The sequence below is a fragment of the Dinoponera quadriceps genome, unplaced genomic scaffold (assembly GCF_001313825.1).
Source record: "Dinoponera quadriceps isolate SergipeBrazil2010 unplaced genomic scaffold, ASM131382v1 scaffold120, whole genome shotgun sequence".
Classification (NCBI taxonomy): Eukaryota; Metazoa; Arthropoda; class Insecta; order Hymenoptera; family Formicidae; genus Dinoponera; species Dinoponera quadriceps.
The window spans coordinates 1,046,330-1,066,586 of NW_014554309.1; the positions used below are offsets into that span (position 1 = coordinate 1,046,330).

General features: G+C 41.7%; 4 protein-coding genes across 6 annotated transcripts; 2 read left to right on the forward strand and 2 right to left on the reverse strand.

Moving 5' to 3' along the window:
- Positions 1 to 58: 58 nt before the first annotated feature.
- On the reverse strand, positions 59 to 5,894 carry LOC106746321. Its single transcript, XM_014622827.1, has 3 exons — positions 5,821 to 5,894; positions 2,509 to 3,267; positions 59 to 1,043 (listed from the first exon to the last, which is right to left on the reverse strand). Exons 2-3 carry the CDS (start codon positions 2,701 to 2,703, stop codon positions 579 to 581), a joined length of 660 nt encoding a protein of 219 aa, XP_014478313.1. The 5' UTR covers positions 2,704 to 3,267; positions 5,821 to 5,894; the 3' UTR covers positions 59 to 578.
- Positions 5,895 to 6,371: 477 nt separating this feature from the next.
- On the forward strand, positions 6,372 to 10,494 carry LOC106745121 (A-kinase anchor protein 10, mitochondrial). Of its 3 annotated transcripts, XM_014620428.1 has the most exons (11): positions 6,372 to 6,717; positions 7,070 to 7,399; positions 7,475 to 7,862; positions 8,204 to 8,327; positions 8,420 to 8,556; positions 8,761 to 8,911; positions 9,031 to 9,145; positions 9,301 to 9,475; positions 9,583 to 9,656; positions 9,754 to 9,806; positions 9,882 to 10,494. In XM_014620428.1, the coding sequence occupies exons 1-11, from the start codon at positions 6,693 to 6,695 to the stop codon at positions 9,969 to 9,971; spliced, it is 1,662 nt and encodes a 553-aa protein (XP_014475914.1). In that variant the 5' UTR covers positions 6,372 to 6,692; the 3' UTR covers positions 9,972 to 10,494. The 3 variants fall into 3 exon arrangements, with proteins under 3 accessions (XP_014475914.1, XP_014475895.1, XP_014475904.1); XM_014620409.1 differs by having other exon boundaries at positions 7,070 to 7,862; XM_014620418.1 differs by lacking the exon at positions 6,372 to 6,717 and adding an exon at positions 6,840 to 6,987 and having other exon boundaries at positions 7,070 to 7,862.
- A 250-nt stretch (positions 10,495 to 10,744) lies between these two features.
- Positions 10,745 to 14,256, reverse strand: LOC106745138 (G-protein coupled receptor 143-like). Its single transcript, XM_014620456.1, has 6 exons — positions 14,107 to 14,256; positions 13,475 to 13,586; positions 12,913 to 13,007; positions 12,643 to 12,821; positions 12,222 to 12,549; positions 10,745 to 12,137 (listed from the first exon to the last, which is right to left on the reverse strand). Exons 1-6 carry the CDS (start codon positions 14,254 to 14,256, stop codon positions 11,913 to 11,915), a joined length of 1,089 nt encoding a protein of 362 aa, XP_014475942.1. The 3' UTR covers positions 10,745 to 11,912.
- A 1,774-nt stretch (positions 14,257 to 16,030) lies between these two features.
- LOC106745111 (bifunctional purine biosynthesis protein PURH) lies at positions 16,031 to 20,198 on the forward strand. Its single transcript, XM_014620399.1, has 7 exons — positions 16,031 to 16,354; positions 16,945 to 17,148; positions 17,248 to 17,536; positions 17,598 to 18,089; positions 18,520 to 18,912; positions 19,354 to 19,618; positions 19,759 to 20,198. Exons 1-7 carry the CDS (start codon positions 16,336 to 16,338, stop codon positions 19,876 to 19,878), a joined length of 1,782 nt encoding a protein of 593 aa, XP_014475885.1. The 5' UTR covers positions 16,031 to 16,335; the 3' UTR covers positions 19,879 to 20,198.
- The last annotated feature ends 59 nt before the right edge of the window (positions 20,199 to 20,257 follow it).

The window sequence follows — 20,257 nt, forward strand, 5'->3', positions numbered from 1 at the left end:
CTCGATTGGGTTGCGGAACGTTGCGACGGTGTGATTGAAATTGAGCGGCCCGCAACGGCTCGCCGTTACGGGCCGAAACGGCGGCGAGACACGGCTTCCCAGCGGTGTTTTCCGTGTGTAACCGCAGCGATAACGACGTGAGGACGTGGGAGACGGGTTCCGGGGAGCGGGAGGGAGCTGACGACCCCCTTGTTATTGACGAATTAGCGCGAACGAGATATCGGAACGAGGGGGAGCCGAGAAGTCGGGGAAAAGTCGCGAGGAGCGAGCGAAGCTCTCCCGCTGGACGGGGATATGAAATCGCGCGCTTTTTTCTCGCGTAACTGTGATCTCAAGCAGCACGAAACGGTCCTTGGACCGTCCTGGATGCGCTTAGAACGGCCTGAGGCGTTCCTCCGGGAATCCTGGACAAACTCCGGATGATCCTGAGATACCTTCAGCTATCTGGGATATGACGACGGCGTTCGTCGCTCAACTTCATCTTGTATTTCGTCGCAAAACTTTGGAAATGGTTTAAAGAGAGAAAGAGAGAAAGAGAGAGAGAGAGAGAGAGATGGCTTGAACGTCGTCGAATGTACTCACGGCAACAACGACAGCCACCGTCGATTCGTTCGCCGGCAACGTCCGTTGCCGGTCGGGATGTAGCCGGTCTTGCAGCGTCTCCTGGAACGCAGCGCTTGCACGTACGGCTTCGGCGTGCTGACCGGCGGCGTTGAAAATGCTAATGTCGTGGATAACGCCGAATCGATCAATTCGGGCCCGTTTTCCTCGCTCGGCTGGTTCTTAGTGTCCGTATTGGACGTAGAGTTCACGGTACCGTTCAACGACGGATCAACGCTCGGCGTTTCTTGGTCGATCGAATTTGACGTGGAGTTAACAGGAGGAGACGCCGAAGAAGCGGTCGGATTTTCGGACAGTGCGGACTCCACAGTTTGCGCAACGTCGCTCTCCTCCTCGGTGCTCCCTGCCGAGGTGGAGCTCGAGGTGGGCCTCTCGCTCGGTTTGATGGTGAAGTCGGCGTAGTCGTAGAAGTAATCGTAATCCTGCCGACAGACAAACGCACGACGTGGACGGTGAATATCGCTATGCGTGTATGATATTCTTCGAGAACAAGAATACATCAGAGACTCGCGGAATACGCAAGAGAGACAACAAGAAATGTCGGAGAGAGACACACCGATCTTACAGATCTGTCTGTTTCCTCACTGTAGTTGCCATGTTGAATTATGGCATCGAGCGAGAAATTATTCCAGGCAGAACAGAAGTTCACGATCATGTCAAAGTGAACGAGAAAATGACTATAAAAAGTCCCTGGGAGCAGAAATAATTGGAATAACTATAAGCTCGTTATATTTTATGCGTCAAATTTGGCCTTAACTGTATACCTTTGTAGTCCTTTAATCTATATTTTGCAATCTGTACTTTGCGTACTTAAATCTCCGTTAGCCGCAATATTTTTCACTTTTCGTCATATATATAAAAAATAGTTACAAAAAAGAATCATACGTATTTATATTCTTGAACAGAAATTTATTATTATTTCATTTCAACCTGTGTTGTTCTTAAAGCTCCGGAATAGTCGCCATGACTGTCCTTGTTTAATGATGTCAAAATGATAAAAAAAACGCTAAGATTTTTTGCGTCATACTTGCAAATAAAAGGATACATCCGTAAAATGGCATTTGTGATTCAGCACACTTGTAAAATTGGACGAACACTTTCCTTTTACTCCAACTAAATCAATAAATAGTCGCAAAATTAATTTGACATGGAACCTTTTTTTTTAATTCTCTTTTCTCATAACTTTATCTTATATGCGGTTCCTCGCTTCTGACGTTAATAACTAGGACAGTCATAACGATACTTCGGAGCTTTAACATGCGAATGGTCATTTGCCTTCTACGCGAGATTTCCTATACGAGATCTTTTCTTTCTATGTACATAAACAAAGTATACATGAATTATATATAAAAACCCGCGTTTGACACTGATATAAAGATCGGTGAAATATATCGGAACGTTATCTTTCTGGTTCCCGAAAATAAATTCCTCGCTTCAGACGTCATAATTCGACACAATAACAGAGTTTAGACTCTTCCTAAGTAACGAGGCGACGAAGAGTCAATTAAGCGATATCTTTATACATCATACATTCAATTACACGGATTAAGCAAGTAATCCGTGAGATCAAGCGGACCCAACGAATTGTTATTACGTAATCCCGACCATAACGCACCATTATTTCTCACTTCATTTGCATTCGCGCGCATGTAATGAGCTCTCGGAACACGGAGAATTATAAATAAGCCGCGTGAGGGCCGCCGCTTGGAATATCGCGTTTCGAGTGCACATTACATAAAGATTACCGTCTCTTACTTCTGCCTTCCCGCAAACTCCGTCGTCGGGATACGAAGAGAGAAGCGCGACACAAAGTAAGAAACAATGATCCGGTCGCATTCCCGCGCATTTCGATTCTACTCTTTGATCCCGGAAGGACTCTGGGTTTACCGTGTAATCCTCGAGGATCTCGGAGTCGAGCAGCGCGACGACGTGCACATTCTTCAGCTCAATCTGCACGTTCAGGTCGCCAGTCTGCTTCTGGTCGTAAACGGCCGGCGCGGCGGACAGCGGTAGCGCGATAACGCAGCTGCAGAGGGCAAGCATGATCGTCGTCGTCGTCGTCGTCGTTCTCGATGTCGTCATCTCAGCGTCGCTGAGCGATCAATTCTTCGGATAACGAGCGTGAAAAATGTGCTGAGCGCGAAAGCAGGCCTCGACGGAGAAACTACGGGGTCTTGAGGAAACTCTGCGGACTGCGGACGGCGGTGCTGAGGCGCGAGCGGATCTATCCCGGCGCCGTCGTACTCGCCGGAGTCGCCGGCTCGGACATAATCGTTGGCATTCGCGTGGACAAACCGGTATACGACAGACATTTTCGTGTCTTCGACACTCTCTCTACCACCTTTTAGCCTTCGGATCGGCCGGGTACGATGCCCGGCCGTTGCCCTCGCGCGCGCGCGTTCTACCTTGACAGAGCCGCCGGGGCCGTCGTCGTCGACGGTACGTACGTACGTACGATCGCGTACACGCAATCGGATCGCCCGTTCATGTGTATTTTCGTCCGAAGCACGTGCACACGATCGATCTCGTGCCGCGGTCGCACCTCGCGGAACGATCCTCGACTGGCTCATTTAACGCACCTTCGACGAACGCTCGTGCACGCTGCATCATCCTCCGGAGGATTAGGGCCTCAGCAGAGTGGTTAATCTGTAATTTTAAGACGATATTTATGTCCAAAATCATTGCCTAAATTATCGTTTTTTTTTTATTCTTCAGCTCAAGATTCCAGACACAAGTATTGCGCGTTACTTCCCAGTGAGCAAGAAACGTTCAACCGATCTTTTGAAACACTGATTTCACGTGAACTTTATAAACGTTTATAAACTTTATAAACATTTTGACATAATATTTTATAAGTGTTCTTATACTGTTAATTGATAATGTAATATAATATTCCTAAATATTAAAATTATATTGTACAAATATTGTTTTTAATGTTTCGGTCAAATATTGTTAACAATGACATTACGTGCAACATTAAGAGCTACATATTTGAAAACGTTACATGTTATAAAATATCATTGTAACAACGTTGCGTTAATGATTTCTTGCTTACTGGGGATATGTCAGCTATTCTGCTAAGACCTTTACATGATTGTCGGCCTTGCACATAACGCGTAAGGTTGAGAGGGAGCGTCCCGTTTGACCGTGTTGCTCACAGTCAACCTCGATTGTTAAATTGGACTAGTTATATCATAATTGACAAATCGAAAGTTACTGTGAAGAATCGCAACATGGTCGATTGGTATCCGCTCGCTATATATTACAATAATAATAAAACAATATTTATTAGGAGAGAAGACGGTATTGTGGCCCCCCATTTACATTTTGTACAATAACTTTGTTAATAATCAATATTTCCAATTGAAAACCTAACGATTACATTCGTCCAAGTGTAAAAATATAGGAAAAATGCTGAAAATCACAGAAATATCCTACAGACGCGATTTATTTAGGATATCCCTGCGATATTATTTTTTATTCTGTATTTTGAACATTTCTGCTGTGTAGAAATATGTTCAAGTTTAAGAAGAATGAGGAAATATATGTAATCCCATCTTCTCCTCCGTATTATAATAATATATTATATAATATTATATAATAATAATAAAATAAATATGTAATAAAATAAATATGTAATATAGCTATATAGTCTATTAAATTATAAAAATTAATTGTAATAGTTTTGACGTTATATATATATGAAGGATTAAAAATTATATAATAGTAAAAAATTTCTCAATCTAAAGAAGGGTACAACATATACACGACGCCGATTTTGCGAACATCAACCTCGAGCGTTTTGCACGTCCATCACTTATCCTTCGCGGTCAAGAGTCAATAGAAACGGAGAGATGTCATGTTAACGTAAAACAGAGTCCATTTTATTTCTGTAAATAATAATCCCCCAATCTCGCTGTGTTCGTCGAAAAGCAAGGCCATAAATTTGCACCGGCCACTCCTAAGCGAAGAAATAAAAGTATAACACGGCTCATTTTTTATTCACGTCGAATTCACGTTTTATTGGTATATAACGGCTAACAAAACGGTGAACGACGGTCGAAATGACTTCAGATTGCTAATTTCCCTCGTATTAATTCATCTTCTTGATACTGGGACAGAGCAATAACCTCCGAACTAATATTGTGTGCTATTTGCATTTTTTTTTTTTCACACAGTATATTCATCCAAATTAAATATCTCCGAAATGATCAAAGGTGTCCCGACGTGCCAAGTCGTATGGTTGAATGTAAAATATTATGATATAAATGAGATACGAAATAAGAAACACCGTGAATGTTAATCTCACTTATATCTGTCTTGCGACTTTATAATTTGCCCAGAATTTCAAGATACGAAATTCCCGAAGAACGAGTACATTCAGGTTGAACGTACGTTGGATTTTTCCGTCGTTGCCGATAACATGACAAAGTCATCGATCTCCACGTAACTGTTTTACGCCACGTATATTACGAATACGGAATTCGATAAAAGAAATCGAGAACGGCACGACACCTCTCTCTTTTTCTCGCTACTTCGTCCTCGATGTAACGCTTATGTGAACTATAGCAATGCAATGGCGCAACAAAACCGCCTGATAATCATTATCACTTCGTTCCCTTGTGTGTGAACCCCGCTCTCCCAGGTAGAACAGGATATGACATCAAAATAACGTGAAAATGACAAAAAGATGACCATAAAACTCTTTTTAGATCATTTTTTGTCATTTTGACGTCATCTTTTGTTCCATCTGCTCTATGAGCGCGTAATATTCCTTGAATATTATATGAATATTATTCAATATTAAAATAATATTCTTATTATATTCTAAAAATGTTATTATGCAATATTTTCTAAATGTTCTGTTGGTGTTATATATGTCCACTTCACATAATATTCTTGGCATATTATAAAAATGTTCTTAGAATATTAAAAAAAAATATATAGAAAAAATATATATAAATAAAAATAATATATATAGAGTTGAATATTTAAAAAATAAATAATATTATAATAACATTAAATAATATTATTTTTTTTTAATATTATTAGGAATGGATATACAACCATCTATTAATATTCTACAAATACTACTTAATATTAAATAATATTACGCGCTTGCAAGGTTGGTTTGTGCAAACATGAGGAGGATAAAATAGCGAAATAAGCATAATTATCGTTATGCGCGTGAAACTATACCTTTGATAAGTATTTTTAGTCATAGTCATCTCTCTCCTCGATCGCCCGGAGGCACGATTCGCGCAAGATAAAGCCACACACAGACGATCTCTCGCAATGACGCGAGCGCCATATTGCGTGTTGTACGCGTTCAACGTTCAAAATTTCAAAAGTCTCGATAGATCGGCTGTTTAACGTGAACAGAAACCATATTCACGCCGCTTGTACTCTACACCTTTCTATACTTTCCATCTCGCTCTCGCCTCTTCGCCTTCGCGAAAGCGCGTCGCTCCGAGTGCAGAAAGTATAGCGAATGCGTTCTCGCGAACAACTCATGGGTCTCTCGAAATCTCGCGAGAGTCTCGCTATCGAGTCGCTACGATCGAACGGAGCGTCGAGGCTGCGTTCCATTTGAACGTTCACGCGCTGCGAGCGTCGTTCCACCTCCCTTCGGCATGCGACGAACGATCAAGATAGAATGACGCTTGCGGCGCGCAAGTGGCCAAACGGAACGCAGCCTGAACGTGAGCGACTCGAGCCGCCGAGTTTCTACACCTGCTGCACCTGCTGCACCGATTGTGTCGTAATCGGCGATGCAAACAACAGTGATCTGTCACACGATCGGGCCGACCCGTGTAATGACGCCACCGCGAAATGTCGTGCGTCGTATACGCGCGTAACCGGGGTGCGGATCGACGTCGGGAACAACGAAAAGCTCGGGGAGGCTGTCGTTCGGATCGGCCGCGCGTCAACGTCGGACATTTAACCCGAAACTGATGTGTTCCATTCATCTTCCGTGGGCTATGCACACGTAGCCTCACCGCCGTTTATATTTATCTCTGTGACCCTTCCTGCATCGGCAACTCTTATCATGTTACGCGCTGACACGAACGATGCTCCAATTTTTTAGGAAGATTGGTAATTACGTCTCCGTTGATTCCACCAGCGTGACCAAGGTCGCGATAGAGAGAGAGGGAGAGAGAGGGACGAGCCTCTTCAATTCGACGCGTTAACCTCGTTCCTGGGACAGGTGACCCTTTGACATTTGAGATCGCGACTCGCCCGTCATTTTTACGTCGTGTTTACGTTCGAGAGAGCGAAGTCAGTCGGAATATTCCGCGAATTTCCCGTATCGATGGAAAGAGGACCGCGACGGTTTTTCCACGGGGATTCGTCTCGCTCGTATGGGTATCTATAGGGTTCCTCCCGCGGTATCACCCTCCGGTTGCCGATTCCTCTTGTAACAGAATCTTATCTGGTGGTCTTACAGGACAAAGGGACAAGTCCGGATTGTTAGAAAGCTCACCCACCAAATCGACAAGTTCAGGAAGCTGGGCGTCAGATGCGTTCAATGGCGGCGCATCCATTCAAACGTCGCCGGGCGTATTGTGCAGCCTCGAGGAAGAAGCAGAGGAAGAAATCATCGGTTGTGACATCAAGGAGGAGGCATACTCCTTCAGTTCCCGTTTGTCCAAAGCCCTCCCGGAAGTACTTACGGACAAGAGTGCCCTCGGTTATTTCATACAGTTTATGGACACTAGGAAACGCGTAGCTCTCATCAAGTTCTGGCTGGAGGTGGAATGCCTGTGCAGCGCGTCCGGTATGCCCGGCTGCGCGGAAAAGGCCAGATGCTCGAATCAAAAGGAATTAATAGATGCTTTGCCTAATTCTTTAGATAATAATAACGAGGGGAATCTCAGTTGCAACGTATTCTCTAACGATGTAGATACTCAAACAAGCAGCGAAGTACCATGCGATGAGGATGCGAGTAGCGATAACACGACATCCGTTCTAAGTGGTATGCCAAAGACTAGTCAGGTGGTAAGTGAGACGCGACAATCAAACCACGATTGTGGAAACAAGAGACACGACATGACAACGGGCAAGCAGGACGCTCTGAGGATTTACAGGAAGTATATTGTTAAGGAAGCTCTGGGTGCAAATCAAATATCTGAAGAATTAAGGCTAAACATGGAGAAAGCTGTTGCGCAGGAGAACATTGAGCCTATATTACGGTGCCTATCTGCTATTCAAAGCATAGTATACGATATATTAGAGAATGAGTGAGTATAGGATGATGTACTAAGAGATACTAAGAAGCATTGAGAAAGTAATCTATCCAGAAGATCGGATTGGGCCGAAACTTGGTAAGATAGAGAGGCGGAAGGCTCTCAAGGCTAAGTAATCCCAATTCATTGGCAAAATGAGAATAGATGGGTTCATACAGGGTGGCCCAAAAGTATCACTGAGGACAGGAGGGATGTGTCCAACAATTTTTGGCCCAGTTGAATAGATCCTTCTGGTCGGGCTATTTTCAATGTTCCTTAGTGTTTTTATGTATCAATGCCGCTCTCTTTATAATAAGTTGAAACATATATATATATGTCTATAAAATATTTTGTAGGTATATTAACGATTTTTTACGAAGCGAATTTCACTGCAAGCACCAAATTGACGTGCTCACCAGTGGCAATGTACAGTTAGCGGATATATTATACAATGAAACCGCATTCTTTTATTTCATGGAGGTACGGCCAGATTTCCGATTTTTTTTTTTCATTCCACGGCGAGAATTTAGATTTAGGAATTCGAGGTTCTATTCATTCTGTTTACATTCCAGTTTATGGAACTCGAGAATAAGCGGGAGCTGTTGGATTTCTGGATGTCGGTGATCAGTTACAAGCAGAATCTCCTGGACAAGAAAGGCGCGGCCGATCCCGAAGAAGCGCAGTCCGACGCCGTTGTCATTTATGAGAAGTAATTTTTCCAGGCTCTCACACGCCTCTCTCTCTCTCTCTCTCTCTCTCTCTCTCTCTCTCTCTCACTCACTCACTCACTCACTCACTCACTCACTCACTCACTCACTCACTCACTCATATACACGCGTCCGACATCGAGATTTGAAACTCCGTCGATCGAGAAATAAACATTCTACATGAATATCACTGGTATTGTCCTCAGGTATTTCAGCCTGCAAGCAACGATGCCCCTTGGATTTAGCGATAAGATACGCTTTCACGTGGAACAAAACATTTGCCGCGAGGACGAGGGTGGACCGCAGCCTGATTGTTTCGACAAGCCCAACAAGATCGTGTATAATTTCCTCAACAAGGTATGTCGCGCATATGCGTGTGTCATCTAGATTTCCACCACATTTCGACCACGCGCGAATTCTCACGCCAAAGTAAACGGAACGTAAGTCAACACAGTCGCGCGTTTACGTGCTTCTAGTATTATCTCCCAGCCTTCTTATCGTCGCAGCTGTATTATAAATACTTATCGGAGTTAATCAGTACCATCCAAAGCAGTCCATGTCCGAGTCTACACGCCAAGATAAGGAGGACAGGTTGGTGCCGATTGTTGATATCAGTAATGTGTTACTACTCTTAAGGTAAGGTACTTCTGCCGGAGATGTGATATTTTTGTTTTTTGTATCCGTGAAGGTCCGCGAACACTTTCTTGCGTGCGGAAGCATAATAAACTCGCGAAATGTGTCCTCAGGTTCGGATTGCAGCAGCGAAGTGAGCTCAGTGTGCACTAGTATGCCAAGTACTTCTCAGATAACAAATTATGGCAACAGGTTACCTGATAATAAGAGGAATATTAACAATCACATGAATATCGACACCAGGCAACTCTACGATCCAGATTCCCTGTGGAAACGTAACAAATACAGGTATTTATTATACTGATGTATCTTATCAGTTCTTAACATTGTAAGACGCGCAGGTAACGCGACTGGTTTGTGATCCATCAGTATTTATAATCCGGTGTATCTTGTAGGTTGAGCATTGGTTATATTGATAACTTAGGTAGATTTATTACTGAGATAGAGCCAGACCCTCATAGGAAATACGGTAAGACACGCACAACTTTGTTTAGGATAAATTTAAGCTTAAATATATATATATATGTATGTATAAAATTGTATAAAATTTTGTACGCGAATTTCAGAATCTCGCCTAACACGTGCTGTAAAACGACTTGTAAATATAGAACAGGATAAGGTGAATATATTTCATAGTACCTTATGGTTGGTTGTTCGAGACTATTTATAATTCAATTTCGATTACTATCGACAGGCTAAAGAAGAATTAGCGTGGAGGATTGCTGAGATGATCATTCGTGAGATCACATCCATGACACTTGGAGCTACGAACCTTCCCTCTTGATGGTGCAAATTTGACATCGTAACGATCTTGAAACTTGAGTTTGCCCTAAGTATAAGATATTTTCTATGTTTTGAGTGTGTGTACAAGCGAAACGTTACTTTCTCTATTTTACTTTGAAACGTTAGCGCAATAATGTTGCAGACTTTGCCAAAGTGCCAAACGGATTGTCAATATAAGTGGACGACTTTATTAAATATCTCTCTTGTAACATATATAACAGGTATTTTAAGACAGAGATACAGACAAAATTACCGGATAAATATCTCTGTATTTCCTTGTTTTATACTTTTATATTTCACGATTGTTACCAGGCATATATTTTGCGCAATCGGTGAAATTTTTCAATCGATGATTTGCCGTTGCTAATTCAGGTTCAGAAATTACAAGTAACGTATTTAAGTTGCGCTATTGTTCCATGAGGAAACATCAAAGTATATATAATTCCTCGTTTTTCGTAAATTTATAGAATTAATAAGCGAGTGAGATATTAAATTGATAACTAATTTGTTATCCTTTAAGTTCATTGCGTGAAAAACTTTTTTACAAAGCTCTCATAAGCAGCGACGATTCCCGACATTTTTCATCATCTTCAAGATCTTCCTATTCTTTTAATTTATTACAAAATACTCGATGCGCAGAGAACAATAATTTAACGAATTCGCAATTCCTCCGTTCAGCCATGTAGTCAGTTATGACGCCGGAGACAAGAAATATAAATATAGGCAAACGATTTTTCTATCCTTATAAGTGACCAGAATCAGTTTGATTAAAAAAAAAAAAAAAAAAAAACAGGCTGTTAATGCTCGTACAATATATTTAGATACTCGTATGAGATTCATATGTACATTTATGTTCAGGTTGATTTCGTCTCTCGATTTTTTCGCTTTATTTCGAGCCAGCCGTTATAATCTTAATCATTTGACAGTCGTTACAGATAAATAAACGATAAAGTTTTATTTTTCTCGCTTCTGGCGCAATAATTAATCACAAGATGGCTAATGTTGATATTGACGAATTCATAAAATATAAGATTTTGTACTTTTTTCATTATCGATTTGTATGAAAACGATGTATTTGACGTTAAGATAGGATAACATAGTATGTATATACAATGATGCATGTGTGACCGCTGTTGATCGTGATATTATGATATAGAAAAAAGTATATTTTACTAGTAGTTATTAGTACATAACACACACACACACACACACATAATATTTAAGTACAAAATGTTATTAATAATGAAACCCCTATTATATGCTCTATATACCTGTATATTTTGCTACGTCTTCTTATCTACTATATCATTATAGGATATATCACTATAGGAGGTCATATCACAAAAAGAAATGAGAATCACTGACAAATCGTATTTTTCAAAAGTAATTATAAATAGTGAAATAATATATCACACAGATGCACCGAACCTTGTATTTGGAAGAAAACGCATGTTGTGATTTTTTTTTTCTTAAATTTCCTATTTTATGATGCATCTCCTTGTCAGTTTACCGTATTCAAATATTAGAAGCAAGATACTGTTACATCTTACAATTTTTGCTCTACAAATTATCATTACACACTTAGTTTCTTCTTTTATTATATTTCTTTTTATTTATTGTATACAAATTTCGTTGTACAAAATATTTCGTAAAACCAACAGATTCTTGTATGTTCAATGTAATCTCGCGAAATCTCATAAAATATCCACGATAGGAAACGTGCGGCTATTATTACGCAGAAAAATGCGATATACATATGTGTTATTGCACATTTCTTTAAAACATCGTAGAAAATGTTATGTAAAATGATCAGACTCGATTTTACGATGTATGAATCTCAATGACATCGTATACAAGATACATAATTTTGATATTATATACTATATTTACAGAATTGGTGATCGAACAATCAACATTAAAGTGGTAACAACTTTTTTATTTTTTAGAGAGAGGATGATCCATTTATACTGATATACGGCGTATTCCGCGTATATTCGGTTTTTGGGTGCAGCAACGGAGACGATTCGGAAAAACGTATACCCGTATCTTTCTTACTTTTACTTGTGCTCCCAACATCTTGACAGCAATCCAAACGAAGCTTCTCCCTCCTGGTCCACCTCTGGTAGACAAGTGCGTTAAAGAACGCTTGAAGTGGATTTGTCACAGCCTGCCGGTTGAAGACTCGTCTTAGAGAACCTTATCTTAAATATCGCACGCGCGTTTCTCACACGATTGGGAATTCCGGACGTACCATTATATACCATAAAATGATGATCGCCTTGACCGGCAGCTGGAACCACAAGGTCCACAATAATATGCCGTTGATCAGATTGGGCACCCAGCAAATGTAGTAAACTAAATTGGTGAGGGCGAACTTCAATCTAATTGTGTGCAGTAACTTCCGTTCCCTGCCGGTCATCTGGCCCATGCTGTGCATAACCGCAGTCTCGAGGTCTCGAGTCGACGCGATGTACATGATAGGATTCACGATCATGACCACTGCAATCAGCACGTACGTGGCGCAGTAATTGGGGAGGATACGCAGAACGGCAGTGGATAACGTTGTCGAGTTGTGACAACTGTAACGATCGATTTCGTAATCAGTATCATTATTGTGTTCTAAGTGTAATTGCGCAGGCACGACGGCAACGGCATCAACTGTGAAACCTGACTTTGCATCTGGTATGTACAACATGATCAGTCCAAAGATGGTGAGGATGGCCGGCAGTGTCCAGGCTACAACGTGATAGTAAGCAGGACATCCGCTTTTGTTGCCCAATAGCAACTTCATGTCCACGGCGTAACACAACGTCCATATCCACGTGGCCATGTAGAAATATTGGATCCACGCCTGCGAACGGTAAATAACGATTGTTCCTCAATCCTCTCGCAAATTTTGTAGCATCTGTGTAGCCATCAGGCTGGTTGAGTGTCGATATTACCGATGACAAGGCGCAAAAGACCACGCTAGAAGTATCATCCTCCATCGGCATGATAGACTTGAAACGCATCCATAATGCTGATCTCACGCACACACCTGGCCAAATATAGAACAACAATCAGATAAAACAGAGTTATTTTGTCCTACGTTAGTCCTAAGTTAATTATACTGTTGCATAATTACATTCGTTGATCAAAAGTATAACTGGACAAATTTATCAAAGTTTATGTGCTACAACATTCTCTGCACTAGTGGTTATCAAGCAGATTTTAATCAAATAATTGAGCGAATTTTGTCAGCTTAATATGCTTCTCTATTATTTTACCAGGAAAACATGATTATAAATGATTATAAATGATTATAAATGATTATAAATGATTATAAACGATTATAAATGATTATATGTGATTATATATAGCCATATATGGGCAAATTTCATATATGATCTTTTTTTCCCAGGATATTATTTTAATTTATAATTGATATGTAATTTATATATAATTATTTTAATTAATTTATTTTAATTCATTCATTAATAGTAAAGCTGCGATAATAAACTAGACCTAGAGACGCTAAGAGGTCAGCAACAGCGAGCCACACAATAATATTTCGTCCTCTGGATAAAGAGAAGTTGTTCCAACGGTAAGGAAGACTCGAATCTTCTCGAGGTAGTATCTGTAAAGTATCTTATTTTTCACACGATTTATAAACATTCGTCACAGGTGAATCACAGGCGAAAGAAGACACATCTCACCGGGAGAATTCACGTAACACCACACGATATAACGGGAATAACGATTGCAAGCAACATTCCCTTGTTTCTCATCACGTCTCGCGCATTACCTCCGTTTTCTTATTATTTATATTTTACATTCGTTCTCTTATACACCTTCTGCACTTGAGACAAACTAGGTGTAAACACGCGAGTATTGGCGGGAGAAAGAAAAAGGAAGGAAGCGGAGGAACACAGAAAATGAACCTGACTTGAGTTACAGCTCGACTGTCGCATTTTTTTTTTACAGAAAATCCTAACCGCAAAATGTGATGACACCTGTTGATCTTCGATGTTCTGAGGGAGGACGATGCGCTTGCATCCACGTTTATGTTATGTTACAAGAGAAAGAGAACCCGGCGAAAGGTGAGCCCTTTTGAGTTTCTCTAAGAGGAAAACAAGAAGAAAAGAAAGAAGCACTACCTGATAAATCGCTCCCAGCATACCGATTACCGACGAGACGATGCACACTATGTTGTACGCATCCCTATTGAATTCCTGCATTATTATCAACGCCATATCCGATTTGTTGGTGTGGTGGCAGCAGAACGTTTGTAACGTCGGGTCCGCCATGTTGTCACGGTGAAACGCGTACGGCACTTCACTTCACGGGCTTCGCACATACTAAACCGCCGGCTTAGACGTCCAGCGTGGACTCCAAATGCGTATCAGTACGTATGTACATAATCCGAAGTAGTCATAATGTATACACTGTATACAACGTGCAATGTGACTTACTCCCTCTTCTTGTTATCCTCTCGACAGATCTGCCTCTGTCTGCCGTGATGTCTTTCGGCCCAAGTTACACCTTACACCTCCTTCTTAGTTTCCCGAAATCCCGATTACGCGCGCGTTTCGATCGCAAGCCTGGGAAGCGCGAAATTCTAGCCGACCGCCGAAACGGACGCTCGGCTGTAGGCGAGTCGTCTTATCTGTCGGCATCGTGGGACAAAAAAAATGTTATCACGCCCCAAAAGAGACGTTCTCAAACAAAGATTACGAGACATGATCCGTCGGTTCCCGGGAAGCCACTTTTCAACTGAATATCTCGTTTCGATTAAAATCGTTCGAGCAGGATTGCTTCGTATGTATGAAATGTAACGATTGTTACATTTATTCGAATTGATCGAGATTCGTTCCTCGCTTACTTTAAGGGGTGGGGGGAGGTTTGGAGAATTCGAATCTGTTTTCTCCCGATCGGAACGTTATCTACGACGGCGAAAATTGCGTTCGCTGCAAATTTCACGTGAAACGTGACAAAAATGCGTCACTGGCTGGCTGCAGCGGCGCATCGCGATTTGAAGAGAGTTAATCTCGGTTAAACAAGTGAGACTTTTTTCCTTCGTCCGCTCTGACGAAAACAAGACTACGATCTACCAGAGGAAGCAGCGAGTCGCCAAGCCAAGCTCACGTTCTATCCAGACTGTACGATCGGTTTTTATTTGAGTTATTAGGCATATTGAAGCAAGGAGAGAGAAAGACAGACAGAGAGAGAGAGAGAGAGAGAGAGAGAGAAAGAAAGAGAGAAGAAAGTACGTATGCGTGTAAGAAGCTCTTATCTCTTAATCTATCTAGATCAATCAATATAATCTATTTAAAAGAGATAAGAGGCTTTAAATGCATATACAGAGCATCTCAAAACCACTAAACTCCGTCCGGGAAAAAATATTTATATGTGATCACGTAAAATATGTATATAAATATATACAATTACGCATGTGATTTATTTATGAATCTTGTCTCTGTATAGCTACATATATAATTATATAATTATATATGTCTATATAAAATAAAAAGATCATTATGAATATTAATTAAAAGCGGAAACAATAGTTCGACTCAATTAAATGTTTATACTATGAGCATCCATAAACATAAGCATTCACTTGAATTATATTCGTATAACAGCATTTTTTTTAGATCTGAGGCATATATAATTGTACATAATTATAGGTATGTATAGAGATAAAAATTCGTATATAATAATTTTTTCCCGGACGTGTAGCGGGCAGTTACCGCGCGGTCGTGCGATTTTTACTTCTATTCGTTAATATTGATCGGTAAAAACGCGCGATGGCGCTTGTTTCTCGCGCGAAATATTTGAAATGATCGGTAATTGACGTCCTGCCTCGTGAGAATTGCAATCGTACGATATTCAATTATCGCCCATCGCGGTGGAACGGAATAATCGTAATACGAGACAGATTCTACCGTGTGTCCGTTATTACACACATTCGTATTCTTCCATTCCAGTCCTGCATCGTGTTTACGTCGCGCGCTCACGCGTGTCTGTTTTTTGCCCGCACAGGAATAATGCATCGACGAGATCGTTCAAGGGGACAATCGGCGGTGGCGATTTGCAGCAGCAGTCACTCCAAATATGTTACGTTCGTATCTTCTGGAAGATAACATTTGACCAACAGTCGCGGTGGTTGTTGCAAGATGTTTTCGACGTCATGACCCTTATCGCGTATGTGTGCCCCGCTGGATGTGTGTTGGCGCATCGTTCGGTATAATAGAACACGCTTCCGTTTCAAATATCCTCTTTGCTGCTCGATCAGGCAGGCTTATCCGTCAGGCTCGGTTGCTGCTCGGTTCCTCCGAAGACTTGAGACAAATTAGTTGCTCTCGATTAAAAACTAACGACCGAAAATGTCGACGAAGAAATTAGGTGAGTTACATCGTGGGAGCCGATAGAGCCGATAAAGCCGACCGACAATAAGAGAGACGGTTTAACCTTCAATTGCTCGTGTGATGCTGCCAATGTTCAGCCATTTCTTCCGACCTTCATCTCACCGTCTCCTCGGCTGGTTGATAAAATATTAACTTTCGATTCGTATCTCGTTTACTAGTTAATCAGATCCGAGTTTCATCCCGCTATCGAGGATCTCCCCGTGAGATGCGTGAATTATTCATGAAACTGTATTTCAAATCGTGCAACAGGTGGTCGCCGGCGATCACTTGTGCTCATTTGTTACGTGCGATCTCGGTGATAATGTGAATCTTGATAAATTACCGGCGAGAATATACATGTAATATCTGTATATATATATATATATATATTATAATATATAATATATCTATATGTGTATATATATGTAATATTAGATCTATGTATATTATATGTAATATACTGTAGACAAGCATTAAAGATATAAACAAAGTTTACATATAATACAATGTTTATACAACACATATAATATGTAACATATAAATGCTTATGCAGCATATAATACTTCTACAATTTCGCCATTTTTTCAGCACTCCTGAGCGTGTCGGACAAAACCAATCTGTTGCCGTTGGCTAAGAAGTTACACGAATTCGGATTAACACTGGTCGCCTCTGGAGGTACCGCGCAGGCATTGAGAAATGCTGATCTACCTGTGCGAGATGTTTCGGAAATTACAGGGGCACCTGAGATGCTTGGTGGACGTGTGAAGACCCTTCATCCTGCCGTTCACGCCGGTAAAACCGATATAGAACTAATCGTTCTTCTTACGATGTTATATCTCCGCCTCATCTTTACATTATATTCTCATCCTTCGCGGGGACGTATCGTCGCAGGTATCCTCGCTCGCTCGATCATCTCCGACATGCAGGATCTTCACCGGCAGAATTACGATCTGATCCAGGTGGTGGTGTGCAATTTGTATCCCTTCGTGCGCACCGTCTCGCAGCCTAACGTGGCGGTCGAGGACGCGATTGAAAACATCGATATCGGCGGCGTGACTCTGCTGCGCGCCGCCGCCAAGAATCACGCGAGAGTCACGGTCATCTGCGACCCCAACGACTACGACAAGGTGATCGACGAGATGGACTGTACCGAGGACAGGAACACCTCCCTCGAAACCAGGTAAATCTGACGCGGGACAACACTCGCGAGTATTGTCTAACATGTCTTCGCGACTTCGCAGGCAGACTTTGGCCCTGAAGGCGTTCACCCACACCGCCGAGTACGACGACGCTATCTCGGACTACTTCCGCAAGCAGTACAGCGCCGGCACCTCCCAGCTCACCCTTCGCTACGGCATGAACCCGCACCAGAAGCCGGCGCAGATATTCACTACTCTAGAGAAGCTGCCGTTGACCGTGCTGAACGGATCGCCCGGCTTCATCAATCTGTGCGACGCGTTGAACGGCTACCAGCTCGTGAGGGAGCTGAAGTCCTCGTTGAATCTGCCAGCGGCGACCTCGTTCAAGCACGTCAGTCCGGCCGGCGCCGCGGTCGGCATCCCCTTGGACCGTACGCAGGCGAAATTGTGCCAAGTGGACGACCTCCTCGAGCAGCTCACGCCACTGGCGACTGCCTACGCTCGCGCACGCGGCGCCGACCGGATGTCCAGCTTCGGCGACTTCGTCGCCCTGTCCGAGCCGTGCGACGCTGTAACGGCCAAGATCATATCGCGGTACGTGACGTTCGCGGTTAACACTGCGAAATCTCGCAATTGTTCCGTGCGCTGACGTTGATTGTACTGGCTTCGAAACGAATAGATTGGAGAACCTTAATCATTTTAGGCGTCTTAGAGGATTATTGCCCCCATGGAACATTTTCATCCTCTAACATCTAACAATAATTTTACATCTTACATCTCATAATCTTACATCTCAGCTAGTCTCATTTGCTAGTCGCAAGGGACGCAAAACCCAAATCAAAATGGACAAGGTTCTTTTAATTTAATACCGTAGTACGCGTACACACATGCATACATACCTAAAAAATTATATATATATATATATATAATTTTATATTTATATTTATTTATATTTTATATTTGTATTTTACTATATTACATGTATAAAATATATATGATAAATTTTTTCTTTTCTTTTCTTTAGAGAGGTTTCGGACGGCATTATCGCGCCTGGCTACTCAGCAGAGGCCCTTGAGACACTGAAAAAGAAGAAGAACGGCTCTTATTGCGTGCTACAAATCGATCCTTCCTACGTACCGTCTCCGATGGAGCGCAAGATTCTATACGGTATGGTGATGGAGCAAAAGCGCAACGATGCTGCCATCGATAAGCGAACGTTCGACAACGTCGTGACGAAGAAGGCGAACACTTTGTCGGAAGACGCCGTTCGCGATCTGATCGTGGCCACTATCACCGTGAAATATACGCAGAGCAATTCTGTCTGTTACGCTAAGAATGGACAGGTGATCGGAACTGGCGCCGGGCAGCAGTCGAGAATCCACTGTACAAGACTTGCCGGCGATAAGGCGGACAACTGGTTCGTAATTTTTTCTTTTTTTAGTTTTACGTCTTTCCCAGGTCATAAATAACGAAGTATCTGCACACTTTTGCGAATGTAAAGTGCCTAGTATAGCATAGTCTACAAGAATAAGATTGACTAATCATATTCGAATGTGAGAAGAATAAGCGTCTATGATTGCTTAATTTCTTACTCATACTTCTTGTACATATACTCCCACTGCTCATTGTAGACCACGTTTATGAGAGTAGCAATCGGTGGATACTACCTCGCATGTCGAATATTGTGCTAATATTGTTCAATATTATATTTAATATCACCCATAACATTTAATTATTGTCTGAATGAAACACAGATTGTAAATTTTCTGGGAAATTAAAAAAAAAACTAGATATTACATTTTAAAGGATATTAATTGAGAAGATGTTCTTGATTATTTTCATTATGTGCGCATCCCAGGTGGCTCCGCCAGCATCCGAAGGTGACGGGGATGAAATTTAAAAAAGGCGTGAAGAGAGCGGAGATCTCCAACGCTATCGACAATTACGTAAACGGGTCTGTGGGAAAGGACATGGACGAGTCCATGTGGGCCGCTATGTACGAGGAAGTTCCCGCGAAACTGACGGAGAGCGAGAAACTCGAGTGGCTGAAGAAGTTGGACAACGTTGCTCTCAGCAGCGACGCCTTCTTCCCGTTCAGAGACAACGTCGATCGAGCCAGACTCGTGCGTACAGCGTGTTATTTTTGCTTCACTTGTCTTGCGCGATAAGTTATTTGATTTGCGTGTTGCCCCCCTAAGTAGAGATTCCCCAATATCTTCGATATATTGGTATAACGTTTTTCTTTTTCTCTCTTTACTTACAGAGTGGCGTTAAATATATCGCAAGTCCCGCCGGCTCTACGAACGATGAGGCAGTAATCGAAGCTTGCAACGAACACGAGATTGTTCTGGCTCACACCGGTTTCCGGTTGTTCCACCATTAGAGATGTGCATTGTATTTGAGATATATATGTATATCTGATCACACTGTTTTTATACGAATGCAAACTCGTATAAAAACATCACGTGATAGCTATTCTTCTACGAGCGGAAATATATCCGCGACGATTGCTATTTTTTTCTCTGTGAATGTATTCGGTCGAAAGATGTTTTCCAATTAACTTCGATTTGAGGAGACTGAATAATACATTTTTTTTTTTTTAATTTTTCCTTTATTCAACCAAATTTTTTGTATGCTTATCAGATTTGTTATGCAGCTCTGCAGAATATTTTATTGTTCATAAACGTGCTTATGTTACGCGTATCATTTGTGCATTCATTTGTTATCACAATAATTTCTCCAAGTTCCTATCCAGAAAGCCT